Below are 26,462 nucleotides of genomic sequence, written 5' to 3' on the forward strand. Positions count from 1 at the left end.
AATAGACACGGTCTTGAAGGGAAATGTCGCGTAGCCCACCCGGCGCCGACCATCACAGAGAGGCCACTTCAACGGAATGACAAGTTCAGAAGCAGTGTTGTTCGAAACATCCTATTTTAAAGACGCGTGTTTTTGCTGTTTTTTTTTTTTCCAGCCCGTCCGCCGGCGCGAGGATGGCGTCCGGGAGTGCCGGGGGGCCCGCCGCCCCGCCGCCCGCCGGCCCCCGACACAGCAACAGGCTGGCCCTGGAGAGGTCCCCCTACCTGCTGCAGCACGCGCACAACCCTGTGGATTGGTGAGCGAGCGCTCGTGCTGTCGCGGTGGACGCTGCCGAAAAATAACAACAACAGTAACAATAACAATAATCCTCGCGTTGTTTTCCCTCCCAGGTACCCGTGGGGTGCGGATGCCTTCGACAAAGCCAAAAACGAAGACAAGCCCATCTTCCTGTCAGGTGGGGGCCGGGTTCGAACAACATCACCTCATCACCACATCATTTTATTTTATTTTCTTTTTAAGGCGCTCTTCCTTATATATTTTCTCCGGCATGATTTGTTAGTGGGCTACTCGACGTGCCACTGGTGCCACGTGATGGAGAGGGAGTCCTTTGAGGACGAGGAGATCGGGAGAATCCTCAGCGACAACTTTGTCTGCATCAAGGTGGACAGAGAGGAGCGCCCCGACGTCGACAAGGTCTACATGACTTTTGTGCAGGTGAGCGTTTTTGGGTATGTAGCCCCGGCCACCCTTCACCACCTTTCTGCGATGCCCGCCGTTCACGGGTGGGGGTGTTCTCTAGGCAACGTGCGGAGGAGGCGGATGGCCGATGAGCGTGTGGCTTACGCCTGATCTTCGGCCTTTCATCGGGGGAACCTATTTCCCCCCCAGAGACAGCAGGAGAAGCCCCGGGCTCAAAACGGTCCTCAACCAAATCACGGAACAGGTAACGAGGCTCCTGAACGGAGCACAAATACGTTTTTCTTTTAATTTAAACATTTTCCGCCGGCGCTTCGCAAAACTTCTCGCGCGATCGCTTTTCCCTTTTTAGTGGCAGAGCAACCGGCCCGCTCTGGAGTCGCGCGGGAAGAGGGTCATGGAGGCCCTCAAGAAAGGGACGGCCATCGCGGCGAGCTCGGTGGAGGAGCCCCCTCCGCCCGCCGTCGACGTGGCCGACCGCTGCTTCAAGCAGCTGCTGAACTCCTACGAGGAGGAGTACGGAGGCTTCCGGGAGGCGCCCAAGTTCCCCACACCAGGTAGACCCCTGCCCCCCCCGCCTCGGCTCATCTGTGTGGCGGTTTCAGCTCCTCGACCTGCTTCCCCTTTCTTTCGTCTTTCTTTCAGATTTTTTTTTTTTTTGCGGGGGGATTATTCTAAAGGGCTTCAGGTAACTTAATGATGTAAAAACGCCTGTAAGGATCATCCAAAATTGTGAGATCTTTAACCCGGTTGCAGGACACTATCGGTACTGCTGTAGCACAGAAAAAAAAAAAAATAATAATAATAATAATAAATGTCAATGCCAAAAACAAGGTTGGTGTGGCTTAATTCGCCGATATTGCAACAAAACATTTTGGATCACTTCCGAAATCTTTGATTCCCTTTCAAGTGTCAACACACGTTCCCCTGTGACTTGGATTGATTTAAAAAGACAAAAAAATTGGTCATTTGGCCACATTCAACTCACATGGAGATGCGAGTTGAATTAAGATATGAGCTTCAGTTGCCGCCTAAATCTGGACTTGACTTTTTATATTTCCAGACTTTTGCCTTGTTGAGCCATTGTCCTGTTTTGCTCCTTTCTCCCTCCATGTATGTGGAAGATACAGACGCATACAGACTTTTAAGATAACTTCCGCTCAAGATAACTCACTTTATTTTATTTTTTCTGCCCCCCCCCACCCCCCCCACACACACACACCGTCCTTCACACACCTCCAGTGAATCTGATGTTCCTGATGTCGTATTGGGCGGTGAACCGCTCCACCTCCGATGGGGCCGAGGCCCTCCAGATGGCCCTGCACACCCTGCGCATGATGGCCCAAGGGGGGATCCACGACCATGTGGCCCAGGTAACTGCACACTCCGGGGCTGTTACACAGGAATACCCCCTTCCTTTTCTCTCCCACAGAGCAATGGGGTCCCAAAGTGGGGTGCGGGAATCCCCCAGTGGTCCTTCATGAGGTTCTCGTCGTCGTAGTAAAATAGTTAAACTTCTCCGTCATTTAATTCACAAGACTTAAGCACCATTAGAGAATGCACAATGACTGTTTTGATCCTAGTTGTACTGTTATCTCCTTAACTATGGTGTAAACAGGTATGGAGGTTTGGACTAAATCACTTCGAGTTATCAAATGGGGTTTGTGACCTGATGGGTTTCAGATACTATATCAGGTATCAGGTACTTGAAGTAAGGTTGAGAATCACTGCTATAGATCTATAGACTAAATTGTGATGTGGAATACTTAGAAAACACACAGAGATGCCCTCTTCCCAATAGGTACCTTTCTGTTTTTTCCGTTCTCAACCATGTTGACAAAAGCCTTCCTGTTTGTTAGTTAGTTGTTTTTGAACCATCTTGACCCCTCCCATACCCATGTGTCAGCGGAACTGCCACATTTGAGAGACAAGGAAGAGAGAACAGGAGGGGCAAACCTTAAGTTCCGATTCATTTTCTATCTATTATATTGTGTCTCTCTCTTCCAGGGTTTCCATCGTTACTCCACAGATTCATCGTGGCACGTCCCACACTTTGAGAAGATGCTGTATGACCAGGCTCAACTGGCTGTAGCGTACATCACCGCCTTCCAGGTAGGGGGGGGGGGTGTGTGTGTGTGTGTGTGTGTGTGTGTGCGCGTGCGTGCGTGCGTGCGTGCGCGTGCGTGTGCGCCTGTATCCGACAGGGCAAATGTATTTTCTTCGACTCCCGTCTCGGTTGTGTTAACCGTCACCGTAATGTCGAGTCATGTTAAACCGCCTCCGTCGACCTGGCACATGTCCAATTACCTTGTTTGGACGCCATCTGGAGCTGTGATCAGATTAGACTGAAACACTGCTGCAGGCACACTCTTGCACGCAGTGAAACACATATTGGAGTCCATGAAAGAGGGTACGTGTTTATAGAATCAAATCTAATTTTTTTTGTTTTTATCGAAATACAGTCAGAGATACAGTTATCGTCATACAAAGGAATTTGAGCGCTCCGAACGGTAACGCTTTCGGAGCACCGGAGAGCAGGTATTTAAATCGGCATGGCACTGAAATGAGTCACCGAAATCTGCGTTGCGATTCGGTCCTGTAGAAAACATCTCCCGGAATTAGCACGTTAGAGTGCTCCGGTCCTTCATCCAACGGGTTGGATCTTCAGCCTGCCAGGTATTACAACTGTCCAGGATTCAGCAGATTGCTTAGACTCTGACGCCAATAGCTTCGCCCAGCTGCTCACTGTCTCCTTCCTAAAGCCTTCCCTGTTTCAGTCCTCACTTATACCCCCTCAGTAACCCTACAGACGAAAGGATATAACCCAAAAAGGCCACTTCAGTTAAACACAGCTTTATTCTAAGCGAGTGCCAGTTGATGTGGTTGCTGGGTTTTCATTTAACGCCAAGTATACTTTTATCATAAGGGGATGTTTCGATATGGGGGCTAGGCTATCCATTTTGATCCTATAATGTGTCCTAAATTCCTAGCTTTTTACCATCTACAAGCAAACCCAAACTTAGGTGACTTGTTTCTCTAATCTAAAAAGAGAATTAAATCTGTTACTTTAAATGCAGGTAAAGTGTTTATTAAAGCGTTGCAAAGGGGTAATTAATCAACACATGATACAGACAGGTTGTGATTATTGGTATTGATAAAAATCAAACAATCAATCTGATCAAAATCGCTAAAAAGAAAAAATATTAAAAACATACCCTTGAGCTTTCCCTAACTTATCTATTTTGGCCTAATTTTAATTCGGGAGCCGGCGGGGGGGGATTCTCATGTCCTAATATTCCAGAGAAGAGGTTGGTGTGACAAAGTCTCCGACTTCAAGTTGCTTCTTGTCGGGTCCTCAGCAGAGCAAAGAATCCCAGTGTCCCTTGCTCGTCCTCTTTTTATTCATCTTGCCAACGTCTCCTCCTTCTAGGATCACGTGATCAGTGACTTATGCCTGCTGTCCTATCAGCGTCCTCTCCCTCAGTGCGAGTTGTGCTTCTAAGGAAATGACATGTTCGGTTGATTCCAAATGACTCACTCCCCCCTGACTTTCCCAACAGCTTGTTTTTTTCCTAAAATGGCCGTCCCAGGCTCATCCCACATAAAGTCCCACATTACATTGAAATCTTTCACTGTGAATACATTAACCCATTTTTTTTAGGACTTCCTTGGTATTTTAAATACATATTTCTTTATATTCACTATTTTCTCTTTGCTCTTTGTTTTTTGCTTACTCTTACTTATTCTGGCTGTTGGTTCTGGTGTGCAGCCTCCTTCTTTCCTGGTCTCCGGGGAAAGGGAGACTCTCCTCAGCTACCCACACGTCCATCCTGGAGATGCAGACTTGTACGCTGCCATCCATCGTCGAACTCCCAGTTCTTCATCGGGAGCGGGTGGAGGAGCCCATCACAAATTTTCTGAGGTCCTCTGACGACACCAGCCTCTTGTTGCGTCGTCAATCCTTGGTGGCTCGTCCTTCTCTTCAGTGCAAAAGACTGCTTGCACACAATCCACTGGAGAGCGATTGTCAATCGTTGCACCACAGGTCTGGGCCAAACATTCACAAGTGACCCGTTACCAGCGGGGGCTGCTTGCAGCTTCAACATTCTTCCAGTACTTGGCCAGCTCCGCCAGCTCTTTCTCTTCAGAAAGGAACTTGTGCTCCACCGGGGTTAAAATAGAACTCCATAGCGTGACTAATTCTCTTCCTTTGTTTCTCACTGCATTGTCTTCTTCGCAGCTGAACTTGGCTTCTAGCCTGCACACCAGGCTTCTCGGCTTGAGTTTAACTGCAGTTAGGATTGTTCTTCATAGATTTTCCAGATGTTCTTGATCTTGAGCTGATGATCTTTAATCCTGTGGAAATGGGTGTGGTAGACGGTAGTGTTATCGTAGTAAAGCACAGCCTCGCCCCGCCGGGCATGCACCGTCACGCCCACCGGGCGCGCAACATCATGCCCACACCATCACGCTCACTGGGCCCGCACTGTCACGCCTGCCGGGCACGCACTGTAACGCCCGCCGGGCAAGCACCGTCACACCCACCAGGCACGCACCATCATGCCCGCCGGCCACGCACCATCACGCCCGCTGGTCATACATATACTGTATGTATGATCGTATGTATATGTATGTGATAAATAAACATCTTGAATCTAAAATTTCAAAGAAGCACAGAATATAAAGAGCCTTGTGCCATAGCCACAGTGCTCTACCATAACACCAGGTGCTAATGAAAGCCTCTAGATCCTGTCTGTCCCTGTAGTACCTGAAATCCACATTAATCCTGGAGTGTGTACCTCTACGTTCAAAGCATCTTAAATTTTTCTTTTCAGAGTAGTGTAAATGGCCTTCTTTGCTTGCCAGAGCACACAATTTAAAAGTTGGCATTTTTGCTTATATTTTTTGCTGTATTCAAAACAGGAAATGAAAGTCTGTCGAGAGAAAACTTCCCCAAAAGGCATAAAAAGTCTTTCCAATAAGGGGAAAAAAAAGAGAGTCTGGGACATTCTAAAAAAACCCATTGAAAGATAGTTTCTCTCTGTGCACAGAAACTGCAGTTGCGAGACACACTTGGGTTTAAAACAGAAATAAAGGAATTAACAGCAAGGATTCCATGTAAAAGCCTGCACTGAAGATCAGCAACCTTTTTGTTTATTGGTCGTTTGTAGAGTGCCCTCCACTCTGATCTGACATCCACCTTCAGGCCCCCAGGGACTGTCAGAGCGACCATTCAGTTTGGATTTGTTTTAAACCTTTGCACACAGTTTATAAAACACCTTACCCTTCAATTCCCTAAAAAGAAAACAGTTACAATTGTTTATGGTTAAAAAGGGGGCTTTAAAATCAGGCCGGCTAAAGCCATGCCAATAGGACCTTAAAAGAACACATTAAGTCCCAGTGAGCTGATGCTTCCAGTTATCCAGCATGTGTTGGACAAGCCATGCGAATTTTAGTCCAAGATGTGCGGGCAAGCCAGCAGCATTGTCCAGGTCCGGCCCGGCCAGCTCCACCAGACGTCCCAGAGTGGTGACTTTGGTCCTGCACAGGAAATTCAGCAGTGTAGTTCCTATCCTGCAGAATGAAAAAACATGTTTAAGCTGGGGAGCTTTGTAACCTAGGGGTATCAGCTTGACAGAGGAAAAAATCTGTCCAAACCTGGCCAGCAGATTTCCCTGGTCAAAAAGCCGGCAATTACTGGATAACGGGAACACTGCTCTGCAAGGGCCTCGATACTCCAAGCTGCAGCCTGAGTAACCTGGAGCAGGGAAATGTCCTCCAACTCTTCCATCCTCACTGATGTGGTTCCATTCTTCAGTACTGCATCAGGTTCTCGTGTTAACTTGGGTGGTGACTGATCTCGTTCCTTTCCACTGATCCCAGCAGACGCTTCTTTCTTCTTTTCTTTCTCTCTCTTCCTCTCTTTTTTTCTTCCCTTGTCTGGGCCCTGGTTTTAGGCCTTGTCTTGCCTGTAGACCTCTTTTTGCGGTGGTGTCATCTCCTCGGCTTTAATCGGGTGCTTATTGTGTAGGGTCCAGGGTCTACCCAGGGTTCACCCATATCAAATAGTAAAAAAAATAGAAATTCAATATGTGGCGATCAATGTTTATATTTTGATTGGGGGGGGTGGGGAACAAAAAAAAACCCCAACAAACAAAAAAAACAGCAACCTTAAAAATATGTGGGGGGAAAAAAGAAAACGATGATGCTTAGGCCCGATGGGGGGTCAACTTAAGGCCAGTGGGCTGCCGGGCTTGCAATACACTGGGGGAAACCCCGACGCTGTTAAGTAGGACAAACAGGACATCTAGTGGTGAAAAAGGATACTAGAGCTTGCTCAGCGCTCACAAGTGGTGTGTGTGTGTGTGTGTGTGTGTGTGTGTGTGTGTGTGTGTGTGTGTGTGTGTGTGTGTGTGTGTGTGTGTGTGTGTGTGTGTGTGTGTGTGTGTGTGTGTGTGTGTGTGTGTGTGTGTGTGAGAGAGAGATATTTATTTATATTTCCACATGAATAATACAGCAGCGTTATTAAGGTTACATGAGGCGTGAAGTATGGCTCTGGGCTGGGGTTTTTGTTTCAGGTGTCGGGGGAGCCGTTCTTTGCGGATGTGGCCCGGGACATACTGGTCTACGTCTCCAGAGATCTGAGTGACAAGGTGAGGAGAGAGAGAGAGAGAGAGAGAGAGACTCCCTGCTTACGAAGCACATTTCAAACTGCGATTTGCAACAGGAGTAATTAGAATCTGCAGGTGTGTGTGTGTACTGTCATTCTAAAGGTCATGGGGTGGCACCCTTTGACAAATAATGCCTTAAATCTTCACTCGCTCGCTCTCTTGGGGTCAGCTCAACCCCCCACCGCCCCCACCTTCACCCCTCCTCAAGACACAGGCGCGGCAGCCATTTTCTTTTTGATTAATGACTCGACTGCATCAAAGGGGGCACACAATTAAAAACTGCACTCATTGTGATCGTTATATTCGCCAAGATTTATTATGTAATTATACTCTATGAATTATGCCGTTAAAGTAATTCACCACCAGATTCTGTGATCCTATTCTGCTGCGTTTGAGGGGGTGGCGGTGGGGGTGGTTGTGTTTTTTCTTTGGGGGGGGGGGGATCGGGGGTCTCCCTCAGCTCTCTGCAGTGTCTTGGTGAATGCAGGCTTACTATGTGTCAGTCTGGAGCGGTCTGAGACCCCCCTGGGTGTCTTCTCAAGTGAGGGTGACGCTACATCCCATTAGATTTTCCTGTGTCTCTATATGATACCAATGGAGTTGTTTATTTCTCAACTAAGAAGATACAGATACTGTCCAATGAGGAATGAGTTTACGTTTGTCGGTTCTACTGACGTACACTGAACATTCAGTTGTAATGTTGCATGACAATGTTGTCCTATCTCTATGCTCATCTACCTTAACCATCCCAAGGAACAGTTAACCTTGTCTTCCGTCTCAGAACTCCACCGTTAATGCTATTTCAATGCCTTTTACTGGCTTTCATATTATTGGCTATCTAGTTTTCTGCTTGTCTTGTTTCATGCAAGAGTGCAATTCAATTCCTTTGGTTGTACTCGTCGAATGACGATATTCCTTTTCAAGCCGTGCGCCCGATCAGTATAACCTGAAGGTATGACGGATTTATTCAGGCTACAGCTGCTGAGAAGGAAAACGAGAAGAGTTAAAAAAAAAAAAAAAAAAAAAGAAAACCCCATCCTGTTGTTATCGGTGTCAGCAAATTTGTATGGACGCTGTGAAGTAGAAAAAGTTGTCTTGTGCCGTCTCAACCTTTTGACCTCTCTCTCTCCCGTGTCACAGTCAGGGGGGTTCTACAGCGCCGAGGACGCGGACTCGGTCCCCTCCTCGGGGGGGCACAAGAAGCGGGAGGGGGCTTTCTGCGTGTGGACGGCCTCCGAGGTGCGGGAGCTGCTGCCCGACATGGTGGAGGGAGCGACGGGGTCCGCCACGCAGGCTGACGTCTTCATGCACCACTATGGTGTCAAGGAGTTGGGGAACGTGGACTTTGAGCAGGTAACTCATAGTGATGTTGGTGAAGAGAAGGTGTGCGTTCATAGGAATAATAGGATTGGAAAGGTTAAATAATTTGACCAGTGATTTCTGTTTGATTGTTATAAAGTTAAAAATATGATGAATATGATCATTCAAAATATTCATAGATTGATTGATAGATAGATAGATAGATCGATACTTTATTCATCCCCGGAGGGAAAGTGTGGTATTACAGTAGAATAAAGATAGAAAATTTGACATTATATATACATTAAACCCAAAAGTTAACAAGAAAAAAAATAACAATAGTAAGGCAAATTTGACAATAAACAGTAAACCTAAAAAGGTACAATAAACAACACAAATAAACAAGAAAAAAATGGCCATATACAATAAAAAATGAATAATTCCCCCAGAGTGGCTCACCAGGTAGAGCACACCATGTACAAGTCCTTACTGCAGCAGCCAGGGTTCCATTCTGGCATGTGGCCATTTGCTGCATGTCATCCTCTCTCTCTCTATCCCCTGCCTTCCCTTTCTCCTGATACTGTCACTGTCAAATAAAGCATGAAAAATGCCAAAAATATTGTCTTTAAAAAAAAAAGAAAATAATAAACAATAGACACAATTCACAATCTGACAAAAGTGATTGAACATGTAAAAAAATAAATAAAACTCAACAGAAACCGGTAAATGAAGCACAGATCTTAGGGTAGGTTAAAGCTTCACTAAAATAACTGCGCGAACGTGTTCAAAAGCACATGTCTCTGGGTGGAACCTTCTCTCTCTCCTCCATATGCTCCAGGACCCCCACGGGGAGCTGCAGGGCCAGAATGTGCTGATCGTGCGTTATTCCACGGAGCTGACGGCGGCGCGCTTTGGCGTCAGCGTCGACAAAGTCAACGAGCTGCTGGCCTCGGCTCGAGCCAAGATGGCCGACGCGAGGAAGAGCCGGCCACGTCCGCATCTGGACACCAAGATGCTGGCCTCCTGGAACGGTGAGCCAAACTTAGAGCCACGAGACCCATTTTCAACCTTGTGTGGGTCTCAGCTGCCCTAGAAGATGGTGTGAGTATGTTGATAAATGCCAGACGGTTCACTACCGGGGTTGTCACAGAAATTGGATTGTGATACCGATACCACCAAGAATCGGTGCCAAAATTATACTTGGGATGAAAAAGGGAACCATCAATACCACCAACCATATCATAATACTGTTGCGCTTTCTTTCAAACTTCTCAGTCTTTTCCAGTAAAAAAAAAACAGTTTTGTGAACACTAAGCAACATAACTAAGTTATATTAATAAATACATATTAAATAATTAATAGTAAGTATGATTAAAATAATATTGTTTGTATCTATTAAAAATCTGGATCATCAGTTATTAAAAAAAATAATCAGTGAATGTCTGGAAGTTTTGAGTTTTTGTTTCATTCCACATTGTCTCGGGGTTGTGCTTTGGAGCAATTTTTTGGTGCAAATTGCGATGGAAGAAAAACAGAACAAACATAACACAAAGCATGGACAGTTTGTTAAAATTTTAAAAGGACATGGAACTTATATTTATTGAACTAAATAGCACAATCAGTTCACATGATCAAACACCTTAATTAAGGAATTTAAATCATTTAAATATTGTTTATATTTATCGAGCAAGAAACCAATTGTCCGGGTAGTTTTTGCCCCGTCATATGCATCCTGGTGACCAAAGCCAACAAACATTCCACGTCTGCTGAGGTTTCTTTTGTACTTACCTGTAAAAGCCTCCATGGAATCTAGTGGAGGTAGAACGATGGAGTTTTCTCACCTTTTCGAGTATTGGCATTCAGCGGATGCAAAAAATGAACAAACTTCATTCATCTCCTTTATTCCATCCAACATGATTGATAAAAAAAGAGGAACCAAACACATGCACCCGCTCGGAGACAAAGCCCTACTACGCACACACATACACATACACATACACACACACGCTCGGTGGCGTATGAAGACGGAGAGCGTGTGTTAGGGAGGTAATGAAGCGCTGCAAACCCAATTCCAATTAAGACGCAAGAGCCTCCTTCCCACTGTCTAATGAAGGAACACCTCCATTAATCACCTGTCCTGCGCGGCGGCGCTTTGAAGAGCGGCCTGTTTTCACTCGCCGGCTCTTTGATTTCGCCGCATGAAAGTGGTGTGTATGGAGGGAGGGACGGAGGGATGAAGAGACGGCTTGAAAGGGAAATGAGCAGAGTGCGACGGAGGATGAGAAAGTGACGGAGAAGCTTCAAAGCTTGACAATGATAACCAATTCTTGCACTTTGCTGCCATCTTTTTTTACGTTTATTCCTCATTTGGTCACCAACGTAAACCCCCCCCCCCCCCCCCCCCCAGGTCTCATGCTTTCGGGCTTCGCTCGCATCGGGGCGGCACTGGGGGACAAGGCGCTGCTGGAGAGGGCGGTAGAGGCCGCCAACTTCCTGAAGGAACACCTGTGGGATTCCGAGCATGTGACAATCCTCCGATCCTGTTATCGTGGAGATGAGATGGAAGTGGAGCAGACGTAAGCATTGTTTTTGTTATTATTATTATTATTATTTTTAAATGCTTCAAACACAGCGCAGCTCAGTGAACAATGTTGCTCCTCTGCAAACGGAATCTCTACACCACCAACGATTTGTGACGGTGAAATCTCCATCCGTGAACCTGAACAACTACCTCCCATTCACAATTCAATGCAAGATTGTGGTAGAAGTGGTAATCTGTAACATTTTGTTTCAAAAATAAAATCCCATGTATTTGCGTTATGCATGCACTCCTCCATATGCTTTTGCTACTGTTGGTGGCGGGGTGAATTTGACAAAGCAGCGTATCTCGTAGTGGTCAGTAAGCTGTCAAAATGGACGTTCATAACAGCACCCTCATCTTAAAAATATCCCCACCACTTAAAGTGACCAAGAAAAACAAACAAGTCGGTCGATCAGGAGAACTCTTCCAAAAAAATAAAAATTGACCGGACTGGGACTTAGTCTACTAAAGTGTAACCCACCCAACACAGGCCATCTTATGGACTGCCCATTTAAGGTACTTGCTGACCAAAGAGAGAGACACATTTTGGACTGCCATTCTGACAGATTCCAGTTAGCCAGTCTGCATTGTTAACTTGAATGATTAATGGATTTATGGACATACTATGTAGTCATATCACAAATAAACTGTGAGAAAAGTCGCTCAAGGTTTGATAATCTGAGAATAGATTCTCAGTTCTGTAGTATGTAGATTTTGATTAGTCCAGTTCATAGCCATACAAAGCCATCCCTTTGAGAGGAGTCATGAATGAGGAATAAATTCTTCTTCTTGAGGAAATTCACTTCACAAGGGGGCAGAAAAATATGGGAGAAAAAATATGCCACGATCAATAAATTCAAGAGTTTGAGTGTCGTCAAGAGTGGACTATACTCACTCGTAGCACTGCCCTCGACTTAAGATTTTCCGAGTTGACTGTTAGTCGTCAGTTCAAGCCATTAGTCGACTAATCGTCGCACGTTTATGATACGTATTTAATAATTTAAATATATGTTTTTGGGGCATCAGAAAATGGTTTGAGTTCCAGGCCTGAGAAGGAATTGTTTACACTCTGCACACTGCTACATTAACAGATAAATACAAAACCGAATAACCAGGCTTTGAAATTTAAATTTCATTTACAAGCGCTGAGCACACGTGGCGTCCGCCTGTTAATTACACCAGTTAAACTTAGTATTTTATTAATGTGCACATTTTAATCACATATTGACGTCATTTGCACTGGAATGTGGCATATGGAAGATCATTTTCCCGGTGTCGGCATCACCTCATTAGGAAGCAAGGAGACTGAACATTTATTTTTGTTAAAATTTGTTTCAAATTAAAAGGGCTTCAGCATTTCATTCACGGGTCCAGCTATATACTGTAGGTTTTAAGGTTAATTTTGGCAAGTCGCAGCTCCTGAATGGATTTATTTTTCTTCCTGCGACGAACCTACTTGGTGGACTAAGACTCTTCTCCTCGACTAACGTTTGGTCAACTATTTGGGGGCAGCCCTACTTAGTCGCATAGTTGCAGACAAATGACCGTGAGCTGGGGAATATTTTCCCGAGCAAAAAGAAGTTGCCTTGTTGACTGCACAGCACCAGGTGTCCCAGTTCTGGGTTGGCGGCCAACTCCGTGTCCCAGTTATCATGAAAGAGTAAACGCAAACCAAATCAGTAGAAGCTCTGCCAGGAGTCCCACAACACGCATGATGGAGGACACACACACACACACACACACACACCGACACACACACACACACACAAGCACACACATGCACGCACGAATGAACACACACACACACACACACACACATACACACACACACTGGCCCTGTTTCACACCTTCCCTCTCATTCATACTTGTCAAATCTACAACGCTGTCAGCATGGATAATGCTTACCAAGGCCCTTTCCCCAAACTGGCTGGCCCGTTTCCTTACATGGCTAAATCACTTCTCCAGGCACATATGGGCCACCGGCTTATTTACCAGGAGTGATGGTTAGGGCTGTGACTAACTATGTTAATGGTCTGGGGTGTGGGTCTGTGAAGCAGTTGGTGCTGTATAGACTTTTCTGCGTTTCGCCGTTCACTTATCTGCAATCTCTGCAAACCTGTGAGATTCCCCCTTGTTATGTTATTCAAATCGTAACGTAATAAGCATTTTCCAGAATCACTTTTTAATCTACTATATATATATATATATATATATATATATATATATATATATATATATACTGGACGACAAGACAATAGGACTAAAATATTATATTTGAATTAAAGATCACGTTGAAAATGTATTATACTTGTTTTGCGTGAAGTCCTTGAAAATGAAAAAATAGTGCTTTAAAAAAGTACTTGCAAGTCCTTGAATTTCATTTTGTAATGCCAGAATGAACCCTGATTAAAAGGCACAGCAGGGGAGTAGAGTTGAAGTATTGCAGCAGCTAGGCCATGAGTCACCCTGAGCACAACATTTCCACATATCAACAAAAAGATTACTCATATCCTAAAGAATTGACTTGTTACCTGAAAAATGTGAGAAAACAATCAACCCAGACAATCTAGTAAAGAGTAGACAAACTGAACAGCTCGGCCAAGAAAAGCATGATGTTTAGTAAAAGATATTTCAGGGCTCAACAGCTTGCCAGGTTGCCATTGGCAACCCTTCAGAGAAATTGTCAACCAATTTTTGGACTTTTTAACATGAAAAGCGATAAACGATTGCACGAATATATTGGCAATCGGCAAATTTTTTATTTTGGGCCGTATTTTGCACTTTTTTTGTCCCTTTACTCTGATCATTTAATGGTCTGCCTCCTCGAGAATTAAACTCGGCAAATAATGAACCCGTAAAGCGCAATTCAAAGTGTGCGTGAAACGAAACTGACAGTTGGAGTTGGGCTATATGCACAATCTTGTTGCACTGATTTCCGACCGGTTTTCCGTATACCCACTTAAATATGTGCAAGGATGTGTAACAATATAGTTTTGTGACAGAACTATCACTTCAGTGGTTTTGTTTCAAAATTACCGGATGGAGTGTAACTGCTACAAAATAAGTTGCCGGTGCCAGGATGTCAGAATTTGCCATAGCACCGGCGCAGCACCTCCAAGGATTTCCTTTCATTTTAACGTCATATAACCACTTTCAATTGAAATAACTACTGTCCCACAATTATTTTTTGATTTATTTAAGACAGATAATTCGTAAAACAGGCAAGTGTAGAGCAGTGGCGTAAATGTGTAACGGCGAAGGTCTGAGGCATCTCCGCGCCACTGAAGCCCCGTGCCGTGCGCCTCGTGTTAAGGCTCCGTAGAGCAGAGGCTCCCAACCACCGGGCCGCGGACCGGTGCCGTGCCAGGCCGGGCTCCGCTGCTGCAATTAACTAGACTTCATTCACGTCCTTCGGCTTGCTGTTTGCGTTTTGGATTAAAAAGCGGAGAGCTTTGGAGAGCTTTTAAGTGGAAAGATGCATATTAGAATTTACCACTGTTAACGGTAATGGGACAAACAGGACTGTTGAGATTCTTATTGTCTGTGTGGTGAGCATATACTGTAGAGGTGTGTGTAAGAGACGCAGGCTAAGTGTGATCAGGCCAAGTGTGACCAGAGGAGTTAGTGTTACCGCAGCTCTTGTCTGTCTTGACTCGTGTTTCTTCTGCTCTGAAGATTAAAATTCTGTAAAGTATCAGATAAAACACAAACTACAAAGATTTTTTTTTTTTTTTCCAGTGACCATAATAAAGATTTTAAACATTATTTTATGTATGTTCGTTTTTATTTTAAGGCGACTAAAAATGGTAACCGTATTTTCAGATTCGGGGACTCAAAAGCGGATGCCCGGTTGCCAGTCTGGCAACCGCTTTTAAAGGTTAGCGCTGAGCCCTGCATTCTGAGCGACTAGACGCCAGACCGCTTTAATTTGTATTTGTAATGTTTGTTTGCACGGCGGAAGTTCGGTCTGAGTGTGTGTGTGTGTGTGTGTGTGTGTGTGTGTGTGTGTGTGTGTGTGTGTGTGTGTGTGTGTGTGTGTGTGTGTGTGTGTGTGTGTGTGTGTGTGTGTGTGTGTGTGTGTGTGTGTGTGTGTGTGTGTGCGCCAGTACACGGCGAGAAAAAAGGCAGGCAAAAGCCGGAAAGAAAAAGTAGGTGGGAAAATATTAGCTTGGCCACTTGTGGTATGGTACACGGAAAGCAATTAGGAGAAGGCTGCGGGATTGTGTGAGGGAAGAATGGTGAAGGCCCCGAGAGAAAGCAAACAGAGCAGTGTCTCCTGATTAATGAGTCCAGCAGGGAAACCTGTTATTTTTACTTTTTTCCCTCTTTGTCTCCACTTTTATTCCCGTACTTAGTCGTTCTATTTGTCTATCACTTTGTTTCCTTCCTTCTCTCTCTTTCTCCCTCCCTCTCTCCGTACACCACACCCACCCTCCTCCCTCCAGTGTTTTTATAATTCTTTTCTTCCTCAGCGATGACACAGCAGATATTTCCTCTCCTCGCGCATTTATTTTTGAGCACATTAAAACGGCGCGGCATAAAGGTCAACGCCGTCGTAATGATGTGCACGTGACCGGCGCTTGTGCCAAATGGGTTTTATTCCTCGAAGACTTAATCCGAGTCAACTCAGCCATCGAGTGCACAAGACAAGTGCTCTGTTGGACCCATGACACTGAACTGAGTTCCAGAGGTGTGTGTGTGTGCGTGTGTGTGTGTGTGTGTGTGTGTGTGTGTGTGTGTTCGTGTTCCCTGAAGGAGACCAGAATAGGTGTGTAGTAGGTGTAACGGTACCTATGGTTTGTCTGATGGATGTCAGACTGTCCCTGGTCCTACTGTGCATCACATGAGTTCTTAATAAACATAATTAATGTGCATGTACCGGAATGACCCGAAACTTTTCATCTAGAGTTAGGAGAACATTGCTTTGGGTCATCTGAAACAAGAGTAAGACATTCTTTAATGTGTCTGAAATGATTATTTTAATAATAGTAAATTCCCCCCCCCCCCTTTTTTTTTTTTTTACTTACTATACGGACTGCTGTTGTGATTCGAGAGGTCGACAATCACAATTTTTGCTTTTATTTATCATTATGAAGTTAATGTTGCTTGCACAGTGTAATGGCTGTAGAATAATGACACCATCAGCATTTCGATTGGTTTCATATCAGCCTTGATTTCACTGCGCAATACGGACTGCCACCGGGTACGATCTCCTGGGGAAAACGAAGGATCGCTTTACGGCACAAATTAAGTGCGTCAACCATTACATTGATGAAGTTTTCCTGCGCACGGTTACGACCCGGGCTTCTTTTTTGTTACACTAAAAACACAAAAAATCATTGTTATTACTGGGTTATTGGTTTTGTTTGGAGAAACGGGGAACAGGGACACAGCGGATCGTGCAGTGAAGCGCGTGTGTGTGTGTGCGTGTGTGCGTGTGCGTGTGTGCGTGTGCGTGTGTGCGTGTGCGTGTGTGCGTGTGTGTGTGTGTGTGTGTGTGTGTGTGTGTGTGTGTGTGTGTGTGTGTGTGTGTGTGTGTGTGTGTGTGTGTGTGTGCGTGCGCGCGCGCGTGCACAGTAAAATGCTGGAAATTTCATTATACCACGTTCTTACCTGGGCCTTGAGCGCTTGCAGTGCTTGAATTTTGTCCTCGGAAATTGAAGCACTGGGAACCTTGAAAATAGCCACTTTTGTGCTGAAGTGCTTGAAAAAGAAACGATCATTGAACTCCCCCTGGTTTTTTTTTTATTGAAATCGTCATGTAATGTGTGTTTGTGTGTGTGTGTTTTTCTCCCCTCACCAGTAGAGACATAACCGGGGAGGTCAGCGGCGCAGCCAACCATTTTTTATTATTATTTTTTTTTTTTTTTTTTTTTTCTCAAAGGTTAAAATTCTAGGAAAATAGAAAAAAACAGAGAAGACAGCGGGAAAAGGGGGGAAAAATGCAGGAAAATCCCGAGAAATATGGGAGGGCTGACAGCAACACATTGCTTACATAGAACTTGGTGCTGAGGAAAACGTAAAGCGATCCGGTTGTCTTTGCGACAGCGACGCAAACAATAATACTGCTTGGAGACGCTTGGGGGGGAAATGTTTTCTGTTGCCCCTTTAATGTATTTCGCTATTTTTTACACCCTGGACTTCCATGGACCCTCCATGGAAGCAGGAGGATGGAAGTGAACCAGTCGGCACCGTATGGATTTTTAACGTGAGAGAAGAGGGGGAAGAAAAAATCCGAGGCAGGTCGTGGGAGACAGCGCTCTGTGTTTGTGTTCGGAGGTACGAGTGGAAAGGGATGAAAAGGGTCACGGAAGAGTGTGAAAATAGGGCTGGGAAGGTCGAGCTCCAGCCGGATCGGCCCAATTACTGTACCGCACCAAACTTCAAAGTCTGTGTGTGTGCGTGTGTGCGTGTGTGCGTGTGTGCGTGTGTGCGTGTGTGCGTGTGTGCGTGTGTGCGTGCGTGCGTGCGTGCGTGCGTGCGTGCGTGCGTGCGTGCGTGCGTGCGTGCGTGCGTGCGTGCGTGCGTGTGCGTGCGCGCGCGCGCGCGCGCGCACACCCTATGTCGACTCAAAAGACATTTCAGAGAAACTAGAGGGGGGGGGGGTGGGGAGAAACCTTGTGCCAGCAAGAAAATAGTCTAGTCCACCATTTTTAGGCAGAAATGCTGTCCCTGAATGCCCCAATGCCCCATCAAACTTGACGCCTCTGTGGAGTTTGTCTTACCATAGTATAACTTATTCACACTGTTTTCCCAGTTATTATATCCACAGTTACTTTAGTTTAAGTATTTAATATTATTCGATTTTTGAGTTTCTTAGTCACTGGTTTGTGTTGGAGGCAATTTGGAGCAACAAGGAAGTCAAAACTCAACAAAAAACGCGTTTAGTTTGTCTGTGCACGTCGATCAAGTCTATCGTCCGCTCTCCTCTCCGTTTCTGCAGGTCGCCGCCCATCTCCGGCTTCCTGGACGACTACGCCTTCGTGGTGTGCGGCCTGCTGGACCTGTACGAGGCCACGCTGCAGACGCGGTGGCTGCGGTGGGCGGAGGAGCTGCAGCTCCGGCAGGACGTCCTGTTCTGGGACGAGGAGGGCGGCGGGTACTACTGCAGCGACCCCAGCAACACCACCGTGCTGCTGCACCTCAAACAGGGTGAGGGGGGCCGCGGTGAACGGGGGATGGATGAAGGGATGGAGGGCGGGACGGTAGCTAGGAAAGATGGATAGGGAACATGTTGATGTCACAACTGGCTGGGAGAAGGAAAGAGGGATTGATGTTTAAACAAATGGTAAGGCCCATGAGAGAGCTGCAGCATTGAGGCTACTCAGGCACTTATGACACCACAAGAGTAGGGGATGGATAGATAGATAGCTAGATGGATAATATATATACATATATATATATATATATACACACACACACACACACACACACACACACACACACACACACATGGTTGACATCACACTAGGGCTGTACCCGACAGGTGGACTGGTTGAAGTGTCAAAAGTAACTTTATAACAAGACAGCGGCTGCGCTAATTGACCAGGCGAGAAATTGTTGAAGTCAGAGCCACTTCCTGTCAGCACAGCTGCCCCGCTGGGGATCGAACCTGCGAACCTGCCGTCACTGGACAACCTGCTCTACCCGCTGAGCTCGAGTCCGTCCCTTCCCTGCTGCTCCTGCTCCTGCTGCTCCTGCTGCTCCTGCTGCCCTCTGTGCTTCTATTAGAGACTGAGTCAGCTTTTGATGCATGTGGAAATTACAGCCACTCCTCCTGTCCACACCCAAAAGCTCTATTAACAACCACCCATAAAAAGAAAAAATAATAAATTATTTATATATATATATATATATATATATATACACACACACACACACACACACACATTATTATTATTATTACCTGTACTATTTTTATTATTTTTATTATAATTATTATTTTATTATATATTATGTTATTATAAACTAATTATTATCATAAATCATTTTTTAATTGTCATTGTTATTAGTTTAAATGAATGTGTCGTCTCTCTGATATCTGGTTGTGGAGTTCTAAGGTGCAAGGTGCCGTGAGGTGTGCTGTTCCAGGGCCGTCAGTGGTGCAGTGGCGTTCCTCCTGGTTCAGCTCCTACTCCGTGGAAGCACCACCGGGCTTCCATTCACCGGCAGCCTTTTGATCACTGGATGCTTCAGAGCGCTCTCCTCCGTCGCTCGGTTTGCCTCCGACAGAACGGAAGGCGCACACTGCCGCAGGGACATTTGGGTCCCAGCCTCCTCTCATCTCCCTCTCTTTTATATGTCAGCCGCTCAACGCTCTCCGCTATCGGCCTTACGCTGCCTCCATTACACCCGCCCGCCCCCTTCCTCCTCCCCCGGCGGCGTTTTTACATTTTTTTTTTTCTTTTTCCCCTCCATTTCGTCTTAAGTCTACGCACGGAGGAAGTTGTTGCAAAGTGCATTGCAACAAGGGTGAGGCTGACGATCTGAATCATTTCATGGTACTGACCAAATTCCAGTAATCTCTGAGTGTCTGTGGAACTCGGTACCCAAATGTTTTTCTCTTCAGTGCCCTCACGCCCATGAATAATCCTTAGGTTTTGAGTATTGTCTTTGTTTAACAGGAGGCAATGTTTTACCTCAGTGAAAAAGGAAAAAGTAAACATAATTTAGCGCTTAATATTTTGGTTATTTAGCCAAAAAAAGTTGAACGTTGACTGGGATGGAACTGTCTTGACATTGAAGGAAGTGTTAGTGTGGCCCTCTGCTGGCAGGTAACAGAAGCTGTGTTTCTACATTTTAAGTCACTGGACCAGAGGTGGATCTCAGGGTCTGAATGCATTTTATTTACATCCAGTTTCTTATTGTCAATAGCGACCTCCTCTCATTTTAACGTTTCCACTTATGTTTCATGTTAGATAAGCTGCAATGCATTAAATATAGTATATCTCAATACATCACTAGTATCTTACAGAATTATATGACATGACGCTTTCACATCTCTGCGTATCTCCCTGGTGGCTTCACAATGTGTCTAAGTAAGTCATATGGCTCTGTAGCCGGGGCTCTGAGGCTGGGAAGGTTTCTCCGTCCTCAGTGGGCTGTCAGTCCACACCCCTCAGCTCGCCGGCAGCTCAGAGCGGCTGGCACCACGTAGACAAGCTGACACTTACCTTTGGTCTGACAGGCCAGAGACCCCCTGTCTGTCTCTTACGTGCCTCCCTGTCTTTCTTTCAGTCTGACAGAGCTTTTCATTTTCACCTCTCCCACTACTCCCCCCTCCTTTTCTCTCTCTGGTCAGCTGGTGCCCCCCACTTGGCCCCCTGATCGTTTCATGGACACTCTGGCTTTTTTTTTTATCTCTAATATGCACTATATATATATATATATATATATATATATATATATATATACACTTTCTTGTCCTTATTTAACACATTCTCTGACTTCCTCTTCTTTTCTCTTGTTTCTCCTCGTTTTTGCCTTGTCAGTCGTAAAGTGTCAGAATTGGAGATATACTGTAGGTATATATAGCAGAGAACCAGCGGGTTAAGTAGTAGTGCACGACTCCCATTTTATCCCCCAAAATAGAATGGATAGCCTCACTCACTCACTCACTCTGCCAGATAGAAGGGTGAAAATAGCGCAGACGGTAGATCCTGCTGAAGGGTGGGATAAGCAGCGGAAAAACTAATAGTTGCTCTTGTTGTGGGCTGTTGGCAGATGAGAGATGATGGGAGCACACACACCTACACCTACATACCTACACACACACCTACACACCTACACACACACACACACACACACCTACACACCTACACACCTACACCTGCATCTACGGCATGTGTGCTTATTGGAGCTGACGCGCAAGAGGCTTCTCATCTGGGAGGATTGACTGAGCCATTATGGCACCGTCGCTGCGGAGGGTTTGAAGCCGATTAGTGACGCAACGCCCGCTGCAGTGGGAACTTGTCTCCCCACCAACTTATTCTGTCAACGGAAGACAGATTACTCCACATCACATCGCCACTCTCCGTTTTACTGTGTGCGTGCGTGTTTCATGTCCTTCCCTGCAGTTTCATAAGAAGAGAGATGAGGTGAAAAAGTCGATGCACTCCCTTTTTGGTGTTCTTGTGTAGCCAGGATCAGTGTTGGGTTCAGGGTGAGCCGAGCGACCTGGAGGCCTGGTGCACCGTGTCCAAGTAAAGTCACATGGATTCTTAAACTGGAAATCTGTCACAGCAGCTCCCCAATTTCTTCTCTGGGGATTTATGTTGTTCCCTTATTTGTAAGATCGTCCGTGTGGATAACACTCCAAGTCCCAGAATTCCACTTGAAACGGCAATGGTTTTTTTTTGTTGTTTTTTTTGTCTCAACGTCTGAGGTTTACCCTCACCTTCGCTCTAAGACGCTCACAATTGTCTGTCCGATGGTGCTGTTTTTTTTTTTTTGTTTTTTTTTGGTGAATGTTCATCCGTATTTACAGTTTACCGACCACAACAAGCTACACTGGTTTGTGAAATTCATCACTGAAATTCACTCCTTGCGCGTGTACGGTCTTTGCGTTCTCGGCGCGGAGGGGGACCCCGCCACCGACGACGGAAACGGCATATAAAAGAGCACACGCATGATGCAAATACATCGAATGGCTGTTTCTTTGTAAAGTGCCAACTAAATAAGGGATTAATATCAAATATGGGATTTCTTTGACAAAATAATCTTGCGGATTACCACTTTAGCTTAGTCAATGTGCACAGAGATGCATTCTGTTGGTGAAACTACTAATGACACACGAGGCAGGGGTGAAGTGTGTGTTTGTGTGTGTGTGAGAAGCTTCTATTTCCCATCACACGCCCAGCTGCTTGTGTCATTTCTCTCTCTCTCACACACGTACTCAGACCAACACGGATCGCTGATCGGCGGACACGCAGCGCGAGGTCATAGGTCACGAGAAGAGCGCCCTCAGGGCTCTCGTCGGACGCCGATCGCAGATAAGGACCAATCACTTAACGTGGCTGGGACGTGAGGTCATCTGCGAGTCGCGCTGCGAGTCATGACGAGAGTGTGTTTTCTTCTCGAGGGGCGAGATTGGGGTGCTGTCGCAATTGCTTTATATTCTCTTCGGCTTGTGAGCTGGTCTGACAGTTTGACTCAGGAATGCTAACGTTTTAGCAGCGAGACATCACATTTGATATTATCTGAAATGTATTCTTCCCTCCAATGGCCCCGCGGTCGGAAAAGTATCAAGATTGCGTCTCCCCGTCATCCCTTTAGTTTGAGGCGTACTTCTGTTCTGACTCGGCGCCATGGTTCTACACATCACCCTCGACTGCTTTCTGTTAAAATATGGAGACACAAATAGATGAGTGAATATGTAATAAAAAAAAAAAAAAAGTTAAAAAGGGTGCTCTTATACTATAATTATATTAAACACACTGGGGGGGAAAAAAGCTGATTTTGGTACCAGCGACGGATCAGCGAATCCTTTTGAAATCTTCAAAAATGTGAATTTGCAGTAATGCGTAGTGTAATGTGTGTTATTTATTTTTTACTTTTTTCGCCCCCAGATCAGGACGGCGCGGAGCCCAGCGGCAACTCGGTGTCCGCCCTCAACCTCCTGCGTCTGTCGCACTACACGGGTCGCCAGCAGTGGCTCCACATGTCCCGGCGCCTCCTGGCCGCCTACTCCCAGCGCCTCAGCCAGGTGCCCATCTCCCTGCCCGACATGGTGCGAGCGCTCATGGCTGAGCACTACACACTCAAACAGGTCAGGACCACGCACGCACGCACACACACACACACACAATTGCTGCCTGTCCCCGACAGCAAACCAAAGTTTAAGGGGGTCTTGCTTAGGGCTGGGTATTGGACAGGATCTATGGGATTTGATTCGCTTTCGATACAAAGCATCAGGATTCACTACTATATTGATATATTGACATTTTGTACATGTCAATATTTTCAGTATGCTATCTTATGTGCATTAAAAATGATTCCACAGAACAAATGGAGTCTTGTACAGGAATTGTATATTTATATGCATTTTAGACAAAAGGTCACTTCCACAAATCCATCCATCAATATTACACATCACATAACAGCAGTTGTATCCTTAAAATCCTCGCTGCACCCCCGAGACGACTCCACCTGCCGCCACCATTAGCTAATAGTGAATTTATTTATTACTTTTTTAGACTGAAACATCGCCCACAGGAAATTCTAAATAACACAGAATACCCTGAAAAATCTCCCTGAAGCAAAATTGCCTCATTTCATTAGAAAATGTGCGTGTTTTTAATGCTTGAAAATAATTTAATTTTATTATATTAAAAAATTTTGGGTGAATCAGATATTTTAGTTTATGACTCCATGCAGCCTAAAACTGCCTCATTTGATTCGAAAATGTGCGTGTTTTTAATGCTTTTATTTAAAATAATTTTATTTTAAATAAAAGTTAATTAATTTATTTATTTATATAAAATGTATTTTATCTTTTTTTTTGAGTCAATCAGATATTTTAGTTTGTGACATCATGCGGCCTTTTGACAATGTTGCCCTTTATTCTAGTGACATTCAAGCATTATGGCTGCCGTTCGTTTGACACATGTGCCTCAAAGTTTCTTGGAAGTAAAAAGAATTGACTCGCTCAGGTGTGAATACAACAAACATAAGAGCTCGGGGGGTGTGGGGTGTTGGTGGGGGGGGGGGGGTGGTGAGAGAGGGAGCATCATCAGTCTCCCGTCGATCAAGCGTGACCCGCGGGGGAGGAGCCGGGGGCGGACGTCTGTGGGGTGCAGGGGAGGTGAAGAGGGCACACCTGCTCCCCCTTGTTATCACCGCGCAGAACCGCCCACCTTGACTCGCTCTCTTCTGTCTCTTTTCATTCTTTCCCCCTCTTGATGACTGCCACCTCCACCTCCTTGCCCCCACCCCCTCCCCCCACCGTCATCATGTTTGTTGTTGTCGTCGTGTGGTACCACAGATTGTGATCTGTGGCCAGAGGGACGCCCCCGACACCGGCAGTCTGCTGGCGACCGTCCACTCTCTCTATCTACCACATAAGGTAAGTGTTGACTCAGGGTAGTGTGTGTGTGTGTGTGCGTGCGTGCGCGCGTGTTAGGCGAAGTGTCATTCTAACAAGCTTGTGAGTCAGCGGTAACTAACCCTGAAATAATAAGATTAAGCTGTGACACACACATGCTGATGTGAGGGGAGTCACTGCTCCAGCATGGGTCTATTGGGAACAATCACTTTTTACAGAGGGTTGTGGAGTAATAACATGCGCACACACACACACACACACACAGGGTGACTCCAGCCTTGGACAGTGCCCCGAGGTGTTGGCTGGTTCAAGTGTGGCTGTTTAAAGGTCAGCTCCGGCTCATCTCTCAGTCCCACTTTCCCTCCCTAAAAATAAATCCTCCTCCTCCTTTGGGGACATCTAATAACTCCACTTATTTGACCTGAAAGCCATATTACCTCCATGGGCTCCGATCCGTCCGAATCATAACATCACTGCCGTGCCGTGTCGGGGCGCCTCTGTGCCCCGACATAACCCGACTGCTGCGCGGTGACATAAAGTGACAGCTGTCAGGCTGCGTCAGGCCAGCATGTATCGCCGGCGACGGCTGAGGTGTTGACGTGACCATTTCCCATCAGGCTGCTTCTCTCGGGCCCGAAAGACGAAAGCTAAGACACCCTCCCGATTCCCCGGGTTACGGAGGAAACCGTTCTCTGTGGGTTTTTTTTGATTGCGGTTCCCGTAGAAAGGGCCCGAGCAGTATCAGCATTTGTTGCTCTCTGTAAGGATCCCATCTCTTGGAAAACTTTGACTTTCAGGCCCAGCTCTGCCGAAGTGTCTGCTACCGTATTAGACGCAGACACTCGAGATCTGCCCGTCGAAACTTTTGTTTCCGTCTAATAGCTTCATTGTAGCTTGGTTAGGCCAGTACTAACACTAGTAACTCTTAAAAGTTTGTATTTGACCACCAAAAAGTCTCCACATAGCTTTAGAGGCTCTGAGGTGTATGCATGTAAGATATTGTTTCGTTGCTCTCAGTTTCCCCACTGGCTTGTTAAATGTCCAACTTGTTTTTTTTCCCCCCCATCAGGCTGATTTTAAACCAGTCTCTCTCTCACACACACACGCACACACACACACACTCATACATTTTTTGCGCTGGTCATTATCGCTGTGTTCGAATGGTCGCCGGTTTCAGTGTGAGTTTAATCGAGCTGGCCGTGACTGAAATTAGACCAGTGAATTGCAGCAGCAATTGCCTGGAGAGAGCCACACACACGCTCGTGTGCGCGTGCACACACACACACACACACACACACACACACACACACACACACACACACACACACACACACACACACATAGGAGTTCACAGTCACGCTCTCATTGTCTTTCTCTTCGCCAGACACACACACACACACACACACACACACACACACACACACACACACACACACATAGTCGGACTCATTGAAATATAGATGAGTCTGCCTTATCAGGCCCTGTGCTGCTGCAGTCTCAAGCCATTTCTTGTCCCCAGAGAGAGAGAGAGAGATGTTGCTAGAGCAAGAGATACTGATTAACAGGAGAAGCATAAGGAATGGTTTCTTGTCTTTTATTGACATTGTTGTGTAATGATAGTATCTTCATATTGTGACACACAGTTTTACCGTTAAATTAAGGATTATAAGAAGACGCACAGTTTTCAAACAGTGATTTCACACCACTATATTAAGTGGTGCCAAAACCATGAAGAAATCTGCTTTAAATCACCTGCTTTCAAACATCCTTGTTTCCCCTCGTCTTCCCTCTGATACGGCCACTTTCTTTTCTCCAAAGTTTGCCTCCTTCTGATCGATTGATCGGTCGTTTTCCTTTTTCTTGGTCACTTGAGATGGTGGCGATATTTTTAATCGGAGGGTGCTGTTCTTTTTTGTGAACCTTCATCCATATGAAGTAAACGACAGTTTACTGACCACAACTATCCACGCTGGTTTATTAAATTCACCCCGACTGCACATGCCAGAGTCTTGCATTCTTGTCGGGAAAGGTGGACCCCACCACCAACAATGCAAGCGGCACATCGAGGAGCACACGCATAACCCAAATTCTTTGAAGTGCCAGCTAAATAAAGCATCAAATATGGGATTATTTTAGACAAAATAATCTTCCGGATTAACACTTTAATACTCAT

The 26,462-nt window shown here is 45.7% G+C and overlaps 1 protein-coding gene across 1 annotated transcript in view; it reads left to right on the plus strand.

Annotated features, from left to right (window-relative positions):
- spata20 (spermatogenesis associated 20) overlaps positions 1 to 26,462 on the plus strand; it is a 40,213-nt gene that overhangs the window by 921 nt on the left and 12,830 nt on the right. Inside the window, exons 2-15 of the mRNA XM_080021761.1 lie at positions 155 to 295; positions 390 to 454; positions 560 to 714; positions 800 to 943; positions 1,049 to 1,253; positions 1,939 to 2,069; positions 2,704 to 2,808; positions 7,275 to 7,349; positions 8,508 to 8,720; positions 9,505 to 9,697; positions 11,074 to 11,242; positions 18,191 to 18,399; positions 22,815 to 23,014; positions 24,230 to 24,310. Coding sequence (XP_079877887.1) covers positions 155 to 295; positions 390 to 454; positions 560 to 714; positions 800 to 943; positions 1,049 to 1,253; positions 1,939 to 2,069; positions 2,704 to 2,808; positions 7,275 to 7,349; positions 8,508 to 8,720; positions 9,505 to 9,697; positions 11,074 to 11,242; positions 18,191 to 18,399; positions 22,815 to 23,014; positions 24,230 to 24,310 — 2,086 coding nt within the window. The remainder of the gene's footprint in view (positions 1 to 154; positions 296 to 389; positions 455 to 559; positions 715 to 799; positions 944 to 1,048; positions 1,254 to 1,938; positions 2,070 to 2,703; positions 2,809 to 7,274; positions 7,350 to 8,507; positions 8,721 to 9,504; positions 9,698 to 11,073; positions 11,243 to 18,190; positions 18,400 to 22,814; positions 23,015 to 24,229; positions 24,311 to 26,462) is intronic.

The sequence above is a fragment of the Zeus faber genome, assembly GCF_960531495.2.
Source record: "Zeus faber genome assembly, chromosome: 20".
NCBI lineage: Eukaryota > Metazoa > Chordata > Actinopteri > Zeiformes > Zeidae > Zeus > Zeus faber.